Source organism: Dipodomys spectabilis, unplaced genomic scaffold (genome assembly GCF_019054845.1).
Source record: "Dipodomys spectabilis isolate Male_0828 unplaced genomic scaffold, ASM1905484v1 ptg000002l, whole genome shotgun sequence".
Lineage (NCBI taxonomy): Eukaryota > Metazoa > Chordata > Mammalia > Rodentia > Heteromyidae > Dipodomys > Dipodomys spectabilis.
In genome coordinates, this window is record NW_024870679.1 from 21,242,792 (window position 1) to 21,253,397 (window position 10,606).

Genomic DNA, 10,606 nt, shown 5'->3' on the forward strand with positions numbered 1-10,606 from the left:
GGTGCTGGGAATATGGTAGTGAGCATGGTAGACCTTTTGCTTGTTCTTGGAGCTATCGAGCTTGGTATTTCATATTTTAAAAATACAATGTAAAGTTCTGGGAGACAGAGATGGGAGGATCATCCCTCTACCTGAGGCAAAAGTAAAAGTAATCAGGACTGAGGATGTGGTTCAAATGGTAAGGCCCTTTAGAGCCCTTTAGTACTTACGCTGCTAATACATACACACATACGTACATATATGTTTTAAAATAAAATATATAATTTTAGCCATATAATTTAAGATTGTTTTATTTTCATCACCAAATTCTAAGTACTGTATTTAATAGAAGAAAACTATTTTGACAGTTTCTAGATAGAGGACCTATTTCAAGGTTTCTTCTGGTTTGTGTGTTCCACTGGTATAGTGAAGCCTGGTGATCCATGCCCCAGGGCACTGTGGTAGAAACAGTGGTCTCAAATTGATGCCATTTGACTTTCTCATTGAATCATTTTCTAAGATTAAGAACACTACTTCAGATACTATCACAGAGCAATCAAGAGTGCTCCTAGTTGAGATAGCAAAACAAAACAAATCAAAGGGAATAAGTTGGCAAGTGTTCTCCTCCCTTCCTTCTTTTTCTCTTCGCCTTCTCCCATTCTCCTCTCTTCTTCCATCTTTCTCTCCCTTTTTTTCTTTTTTCGGTGCTTTGTGAATGCCTTGTGAGCCAAGTATGCTGCTGCTACAGAGCTACACTCACAGCCCAGCCAGTCGTCCTAGTTAAAGTAGAAGACAATGGCCTAAAGGCCCTATCTTTTGGCATCTTAGAAAGCAAGAGTGTAGAAATCTAGCTTTTTAAGGTAGAGGGACAAGACTCTATAATTTATATGGCTGATTTTGAAAATGGATTTAGGACTTCAGGGCTTACAGCATAGTCCTAGAGGATCATGGTGGTAGGCACATACAGTGAGCAAGAGCTAAAGACATGAGTATTCTATGGCAAAGAGGTTGTAGGAGTCAGTCATTATTGGAACTGAAATGAGAGATGGCCAGAAATGCTTAGAGTGGGATGCTTTGAAAGTTAGGCCAGTGGATTAACTTTTGCTTAAATATGAGTAAAAGTTTATTTAATTTTATAATCTGAAAATCATGTCAATATTTTTTATATGAAATATTCCTGAAACTACATAATTTGTTTAGTTAGGACTATGTATATAAAGATAAAAATTCTCACCATTCCTAACGCTTATGGCATAATTGTATCAGTTGATTTAAAATTTTTACTTTTTTGCATTTCTTTTTAATAATAAAGTACTTTAACTACGTATTCTTTGAAGGCAGTGCTATGTATTTAATACATATTTAAAACAACAACAACAAATAGGACTTGCACAGTATTTGGTCTTTTAACATTCATTGACAGCAAAAATATTTGTAAACACAAAAGTACTGCTAAATGTTCATTTCTTGTGTTTTAAATGCTGCTGTAAATGAGTGATGTATGGTTTTGGAGGCTAAAGGACTCTTCTGCTTCTGAGAATGTACACAGAGTGTACTATTTGTGGCCATTTCTACGCCTCAGGAACTTTACCTGAAAGCTCTACTTCCAGTTCTACACAGTATCGCTTATACGTCACTGATGTAACCAGCATTAGCACCAATCTCACTTGAGCTGGCACTCCGGACTGAACTAATTATAAACCATTTTCTAAGTATTAGTTTTCTTTAGGATTGTTTCAATTTATTTATCTATTTTTTTTTTTGGTCATGGGGCCTGAACTCTGGGTCTGGGCACTGTCCCTCAACTCTTCAGCTCAAGGCTAGCGCTCTACCACTTGAACCGCAGCACCACTTCCGGCTTTTTCTGTTTTTGTGGTGCTGAGGAATCGAACCTAGGGCCTCATGCATGCAAGGCAAGCACTCTACCACTGAGCTACCTTCCCAGCCCCTTATTGTTTCAATTTTTAGAATTAAAACCATCTTAAAAGATTGTTAGACATGAAGTCAAGTTAGTCAACAGTCATAAGAAAGATAATTGTTTTTGTTGAAAAATATGTAAAATAATACTTAGATAAAAATCTACTAGTCATTGGCTTAGCTTCATTGACTTTTAAAGTAATTATTAACCAGATTTATTTGGTTGAACGTAGGTTATGTGAGTTTTATTCAGATAAAAGGGAAGGGTACCTTTATTTAGGGAGGGTTACAGTTCTGGGGATTAAATATGTGACCTTGTAAATGGTAAGCAAGTGCTCTTCCACTTAAGCCCTTCCCTCAAGCACTTTTGCTTTTGATTTTTAGATAGTATCTCCATAACTGCCCAGCAGGCCTCAGACCTTGATCCTCTAGCCTCTGCCTCTTGAGTAGTGGGCATTACATACGTACCCCCAAACCCTCAGCCTCTTGAACCATTTTTGTGAGCACTCATTAAATATCTGGAGATAGGGTGGAAAGATGAGTGTATGAAGGCATAAACAAATAAGAAAGAAGCCATAAAGAGATTAGAAAAATAGTGCCAGAAAGATGGAAACAGAGCAGAGCTTCAAAAACCTCATATTGTCTGTCTACCTTAAAATTCTTTTGGACAGCATGGTTCCAAATAGACTAGAGGAATAAAATAAATAGATGGGTAAATACATAAGTAGATGTAGAGATACAAGTCATATATTAGGGGTTGGGGATGTAGCTCAGTGGAAGAGCACTCTTCAGGCAAGTACAATGCCCTAAGTTTGGTCCTCAGGTCTATTTCCTCCTCCCCCCCCCCCAAAAAAAAAATATCATATAATAGGCAGTTTCGAAACACCTCTTCTTCTTCATGTTCTTCTCTTTTACTTAGCACAAGCAGTCTAATGTATAAAAGAAGGTGAGTTAGTTATTAAGATCTTCCTTTCTTTTCCCAACAGTTCAATCAATGTACTGAATATAACTCCTGAGGAAACTAAACCAAATCAGGTCGGGAGAGAATGTACCAATCAGAAATGGAGTATGGCCTCAAGACCTGGGTCACGGGAAGGTTGTTACAGTGGCTACTCCTTGACCTATACAAGTTCTCATGTGGAAAAAGATGACCTACCTTAGACGTGTGTGCTGGAATTGTTTCCATTAAGATGTGCATCAGATTTCACATCTAAGTTGAAACAGGGTGTGTCATAAAGCCAGTCATCTCTAATACTTTAAGATGTCTGAATTGTTTGTTTGGAATTCCCTGTCTTTCCCCAAAGAGCTGAAATTCTAAATCTATTGAAAAGGATATAAAAGCTTTGGATATGTATTTTTAGTAACAGAAGTGTCTGGTTCTGTGAATAAAGGAATGTATGGACTTTTGGATGGAGACAAAAGCACTAGAATGAGATTTCTAAGAGCACTTTTAGGAGACTGATTATTATTGTATATGTTTAATTTCTGTCCCAAATACAGTTGGCATTGGAAATTTAGCCTTTACTTGAATGTATACTGTAGATTTTTAACAAAGCAAGTTCTATATTTATTATGTTTAGTGTGATTTTGGAATTACCTCTTTCATATGTTTTAAATAAAGTGAATTTATGTATGTTTTGTACATAGATATACACAATTATGTTAAGAGGCTTTAAGACAAAATATTCACACAACCAGAAGTATAGTATTTCATGCCAATAAAATTAGTGATAGTCTATTTACGAAATCATCAGGACTAATCCCACATTACGTTAAGATTCTTTTAATCATCTGGCAATAAGTATTCAAAGCTCTACCATGAAGCTAAGTTCTTTAGATAGTCATTGTTACTATCACTACATTTTGGAGATTTTTACAGCATTAGATTTTTATTTTATATATGTTGGATATTATCATTTGTAAGAGGAGTAGTGATTCTGGAGTAATGGGGTCAAGACAACAAAAGTACCTTTTAATAGCAATGTAAGAACATTGCTTTAAGATGTTTGGATGCTAGAAGATTAAGATGTATGCATGGTAATATTTTCCTTACCAGATGAGTACAGTTACATCTGTACCAGCTAGGGCTTTATATCATTGCCAATACTTTTCTAGTAATTTTTCAATGAGATATTTATCACTAATGGTAAAGAAGTATGACAATGTACAAGCATTCAGTTTTATAAGCCAGATGTGATATACTCTGGATAGTTGTTTCATTTTCAGAATAATCTGAGACTCTCTTGTCTGTATTGTTTCTGACTGCATGTTTCTTCATAAAAAGTATGTTACTATTGATAGGAGTGCTAATAAATGTAGGCCTAGGCTCTTCTGGATTTTTCACCCAAATGCTTTAAGTGCCTAACAGCTGCGTGTTTCTTTCATAGAAGCTTACACAGACAAGTCTTTGCTAGGTGTTGTATACACTTCTGTTTGTGGCTGTTTCATTTAAATCCGTCATGCTGCCAAGAAAAAGAAAGCATACTTGTGTCATCTGTTCACTTCTGTGTGACTCAAGTTGATCAGCTAGGGTTGAAAAGATACCGCAAAGTGCGTCCCATGTGACATTCCTGAGTCCAGTCTAGCATGGGCCACGTTTACAGTTTCCTAGAGCTAACATTTGGACATTAGTTCCGCTGGTGCATGCTCACTTCTTTACTCTTTAAAATACTACAAAATTTCAGAAACCTACCATATTCCAGAGGAAGAAATCTAGATACGGTTTGATTATTTTGCTGTTCAGCAATAATGTCAAAGAAAGGCAATCAGTAGTCATTGGTGTATGCGTCGTGCACAGTCCCCTTCCTGGGGGACACTTTCCAGGATGTACTTTCTACAAGTAAACATTCTGATTTTTTAAAATAGAAATCCCTATATTCCAGGAGGACAATGCAGCATCTAATTTTTCCAGCCTTGTGTTTCTATTTTAAAGTGAGTTGGTTTTTCATATTGGGAAGAAAAATTTCTTGAGATTTACTTTGAAATTAAGATGTGAAAAACAGTATATAAGCCCAGATTGATTGCACTTTGGTTATTTATTTGCATTAGATCTGCTAGAAATTGTCTATTTTTACCTAAGTCACCTTTGTTGACCATTCTAATTCTAAAGTGGTCTCCAGCACCTAAACTTCCAGGCATTGGACGGTCTCCATGTTGAAAACCCACTGAATCCAAACACAAAATGCCCAAGATTTGTTTCTCTTCCTTTTGTAGGTGTTTGCAGTGCACAGATAATACAGCTGTGCTACATCTAGCTATGATTAGATAATGATGCCAGAGTGTACTTCGCCTAGAAGCCCCCTTTTGTAATCATACTTCCATGCTTATCCATATGCAAATTGGAAATTTTTTTTCAAAGCATAAAAGAGGCAGTGAAATTCTGAGATTTTCCTACTCTTAAATGTTTGCAAACTTATGATGATTGGAAACTTGATGAAAAAATCATTTAATACCTGGGTATTTTAAGTGATTAAGTTCACTGGATATTCCAGATAAACGATTCACCTTGTGGTATAATGGAAAGACTATTGTTATTTAGAAAGAATTCTATATTTTCACTTTTAGTTGATCAGGATTGATCACAGGCCTGTGATCATAAAATAGATTCCATGATTTCTGAGTAGGAGAGCACTCTGAAGTCATCTTGATCTCCACTGGGGAACCATTTGAAGGCTCCTGGCACAGCAGGGCAGGCTTTGTAGTATGTGTGCCTGGAGTCTGAGTTAATGGATCCTCCCTCTGTAATGGCCCTTTGTAAAAACAAAAAACTTCAAAATTTGTATGTATATCCTAATGTAAATGATGTTCATATTTCCAGATTGGCTTAAAAGAAGTATGGATCATGGAACTGTAGTAAACATACCTTTCCCTATGTCTGTGTTTACTTTTTTTCAATCTTCTGATGAACATTTACAGAGTATTTGCTATAGATTGGAGTTGGTCACTTCTGTCCAATCAATGAAGTCAAGAAGACAAGCATATCCTTTGGCACTGAGAATGCAGAGTTGATGGGAAGACTACCCAAACAAAGCTAGATGACTCAGTTTGCTCATAAAGCGTGGTTGGATGGTTCTGTTCCAGTCACATAGCTAATTCATAATGGTAATGGTGCTAGGCTTTTTTTCACTTGAGTCTTGCCATTATTTCTGGCAGAACTTACTATGTAATAATAGATTATTGCCTTACAGGGTTTTGCTTGCTGGCATACAAAGCATAAAAGATCTGTTAGGAAAAACATTTGCAAAGAAGGGCCACATAAGGAAAATGAAGTAGTCTTTTATTATAGTGTTGAATATTTTTTTGTTGTTTATTTTCTCTCCCAGGCTGGATGTAAATTAGAGTGAAATGGACTGCTGATTAAATTATTTGTTATAAAATCCTTTCTTGGTAGTTTTTCTTAAAGATTAATTTAGAAATGATGGGTTTGGCAGGACTCAGAGAGTCTTGTAATATCAGTGAGTATAAAGATCTACCTCAGTATTCATGGGCTTGAAGTCCAAAAGTGTTTGTACCAAGTATAACAACAGAAAGCACACCACATGCATACTTGTGAAATATAAAATGCTGATGGTAACAGCCCATTTCATCACAGATGAGTGGATTAGAAAATTTGAGTTAGTTCTAAAGCTCTTAAGCTGGAAGGAACCTTGTTAGAATTGCCTGATTCCTTGCAGAGTATTAGAATAGTATATGTCCTACCAAGTACACTTGAGTGGTGCAGCTTAATTTAAGAGTTTAACTTTGTAAGTTAAATACAGTGTGGCTTGAGCAGTCAGTCCTCCATCCTCAACTGTGCAGCCCCGAGCACATGACCCCCAGTATTGCAAATGAGACAAGGTAGATTGGTAGATAGTGAGGAGATAGCTTGATTTTTCTGGGTTTTGTTTTTGATTTTTCTGGGTTTTGTGCTTGGCCTGGACATGAAGCACCTCAGGGAGGATGCTTTAGCTAAAACCTGAACAGTCCAGAACACTCAAGGTCAGAGTTGAAATACCAGTTGTAGTTTAGAGAAACTACAAATCGTCAGTGTGTAGGATGCAGGAGAACAGAGGGAGGCTAAATGACTCCTGGATACAAGGGACTTTATGCTTACCCAGTGTTTGATGATGCTATTGAGTAATTCAAGCACAAATGTGTCCCCAGACTTTGATCCTATCTATGAATAGTACCATGAGCATTGATTACAAATGCTTTAATGTTCTGTTGTAACAATATAATCCTGATCTAAGATGGAGAGATGCTGGGAGGAAAGCAAAATGGAAAAGAGACTAAGCTGCAGTAATGCAAGTAATAAGTGATTAAGAGAAAAGTTAGGTTGCTTAGTGGAATCTGATTGGATGATGGCATTAAGTGGAACAACCTAGCTTGGTTCCTGGCTCAGGAAGTGATACATGGTAGGTTTAAGGAAAAGCAGCTTTGAGGATCATGTTCAAAGTGGTTAACCTATCAGACCTGGCATGATTTTACAGTACACAAAAGGTATTTCAGGACTGGCCCTCCTGGCTGGGAAATAGCCTTTGAGTGTTGGCATAGTCTGCTTAGGAGTGTTTGCATGTGCTGAATCTATGTGACTGGGTAAGTGTATACTAAAGTGATACATAGTGGCCCATCGGTGGCCTGTCAGGCTGAATTCAGTCACAGGGGCAGGCTCTGCATATAGCTCCTTGACTGAGCCTCACTCCATGTAAACCCCAAACACCAGTGCCAGAGACTTGAAGGCTGTCACAAGCCAGCCTTGGGAAGGGAAGCATTTCAAGGAAGTCAGCTGTTACAAAGATGACAGCAGAATCAAACAAAATGAAAAGCAATATGTGGTCACCAATTAAGGACAATCCTGTATTTTCTGTATGTTGCACCTTCCAGAGCTCTTTGCAGAAAGGAGTTAGTTGCCCAGATAACTGGCCCCACCTTAACATATCACTCCATCTCCTAGGAGAGTGCAGAGGGGAAGACCTCATTACTCAGTGGAAGCAATAAATGTTGAGTGTGGCAACTGATTTCTCCTCTGGAGAAACAGAGGTTTGAACTCAGGACTTCATGTTTACTTGGCTTGCTTACAGCTGGTGCTCAACCACTTGAGCCATGTATCCACCCCATTTTTTTAAAAAATTGTTACTATTAATGTGTCTTAAGTCAGGTAATGAGTACATTTCTTTTTCTGAACAATGTCACCTCTACATTTATCCCCTCCCCTTAGTTTCCCCCTTCCACCCCTGCCCACAAGTTAACAGTTTGTTTTCTACTTAATGTATACTGAAAAGCATGATGGTATTTGTTCACCAATCTTCCCTTTCTGCGCCACACCCTCCCCTCCAAGAAAACAATACAAAGCAAAAACAAACACCACCAACAACTAACACCAACAAAAAAAATGTAACCATGTTTCCATTTCCTGGAGTTCATTTCATTAGTATATTAAATGTTCAGAGAAGTTCAACCTTTGTGTTCCTCCCCTGACTCTGAATCCCGTATAGGTTTTCATGACAAGTTATGTATTAGATCTAGCTTCCACCTGTGCAGCTAGATGCCTTTTGTCTCTGAGCTTAGCTTACCTCACTTTGCATGATTTGCTCTAGGCCCGTCCATTTCCCTGCAAATGATCTTCTTATTCCCAATGGATGAGAAAAATTGCATTGTGTACATATATCACATTTTATTAATGCATCTTGGATGTTTCCATAACTTGGCTATTGTGAATAGTGCAACAATAAACATGGAAGTGCATGTGTCTCTACCATATCTTGACTTGTAATGAACGATCTGGGTAGATGCCCAGGAGTGGTATGGCTGGGTCATAGGGAAGTTCTGTGTTTAGTTTTTTGAGGGACTTCCAAACATCCTTCCAGAGTTGTTGAACTAGTTTACATTCCCACTAACAGTGCAATAGGGTTCCCTTTTCCCCACATCCTTTCCAGCATTTGTTGTTCAAGTTCTTGATATTGGCCAATCTGACAGGTGAAATGCTATCTCAAAGTTGTTTTGATTTGCATTTCCTTTATGGCCAGGGATGTTGAGCATTTCTTCATATGTCTATTTGCCATTCTTCTGAGAAGTTTCTCACCTGTCACTCCAGCTGTGAAAGGAAGTCTAAAATAGGTGGATCACAGTCCATGCACATGCCTGGGCAGGAAATGAAACCCCATCTCAAAAATAACCAGTGCAGCAATGGCTGGAGGGGGGGGGGGGGGGAGAGGGGGGGGAGCTCAGCAGTAGAGGCCCTGCCTTGCAAGCATAAAGAAATGAAAATAAAAGGACAGGAACACTAGTATTTTAATCAGATTAACCCTAGAAAATGGCTAAATTGTCTAGGGAGAAACATCAAGACCTATGGAGTCTGCATTACTATGGAGTGATATCCCTCAGCAGCTGATGGCAATATTCAATAAGAGCTTGGGGTGGGGGAGGCCAGAAGCTTCTCCTGGACAAGCCTGGGGAGCCTTAGTAGCACCCAGCTGTGTGGAAACCTCACTGGCATGCAGTCAGTAGTGCAAGGCAGCAGTCATGCAGAGGACAAGTTTCTGCTGGCAGCTGAAGTCCACATTTGGCTTTTGACATTTTTGACTCTGAGAAGGAGATGCTACTGGCCAACATGTGACCCAGCAGGAGGCGGAATGCTCAGAGTGTCTTCATGTGTGTCATCTCCCCTTGTGCAGATGGGTTTTCTATACGGGATGCAGTATACAAATTTAATCACCAAATCTAGGTTTTCTGTTACTTTAAAAAAAAAAAAAAACCTGCAGAAAAGTGACTAGAGCTAAAATGAGCAAAAAAAATTTCACTTATCTATAGAAATGAAAAACCCACCTAGCTCTATGACTTACAGAAATAACAAGACTATATATGTCCATATACACATACACATGCTTAAACTTTTCCTCTGATGTGTATGTCATCAGAATGATAGAGTTACATTTATTAAAATCAGGCACATGCTGATTTTAGTTCCAGACTATGGTCTCCATTAACACATGAAAGGCATGGCAGGGAGAGAATGATTTGGACAGATGTAAGTAGACAGCTGCTGCTGAACTTGCGTTGAACTGTTGCTCTATACTTGAGAACCGGTTCCTCTGGCAGGCTGGGGACCGGCCAGGGAGCATGCCCATCAGTGACTATGACAGCCTCAACCTGTTCTGACCAGCCAGGTGCTTAACAGCCATGTGATAACTAGCTTACATATTGAGCCACATAGCTGTGGTAGCTGAGTGGACAGAGAAATACTGTTTAAAAGGGAAAATATTCTGAGCCATACTTCACTGGCTCATGTCTGTAAATCTAACCACTCAGGAGGCTGAGATCTTAGAATCACAGTTCAAAGCCAGCCTGGGCAGGAAATTCTGAGGCTTTTATCTCTAATAACTACCAAAAAGCCAGAGTAGAGGTGTGGCTCAAGTGTTGGAGCACTAACCATTAGCTAAAAATGCTCAGGGACAGCTCCCAGGCCCTGAGTTAAAAGTCACAGGACAGGCGCGTGCGCACATGCGCGCGCACACACACACACACACACACACACATACAGAGGAAAATGTTCTATTAAGGCAAAAATGTTCTGTTAAGGCTGTTTTCTAGCATTATTTATAGGGGTATTATTTGTTACTCTGTCCTCTTGTCCATTAAAGCCCTCAGTATATATATCTATACAGAAGAGAAACATGAGTACCATGAACCTAACAGGTACTAAACAGGCTAGCATGAAAGATCATCCTCTCTA

General features: G+C 38.6%; 1 protein-coding gene across 3 annotated transcripts in view; it reads left to right on the forward strand.

Annotated features, from left to right (window-relative positions):
• Positions 1 to 5,769, forward strand: part of LOC122106759 (SSX family member 2 interacting protein) — a 57,921-nt gene extending 52,152 nt beyond the window's left edge. For 2 of the 3 annotated variants that reach the window (XM_042678286.1, XM_042678294.1), the window contains exon 13: positions 2,883 to 5,769. In XM_042678286.1, the coding sequence (XP_042534220.1) occupies positions 2,883 to 3,057 (175 nt within the window). In that variant the 3' untranslated portion in view covers positions 3,058 to 5,769. Of the gene's footprint in view, positions 1 to 2,876 lie in introns of all 3 variants that reach the window. The other variant, XM_042678278.1, reaches the window with a different exon arrangement.
• The last annotated feature ends 4,837 nt before the right edge of the window (positions 5,770 to 10,606 follow it).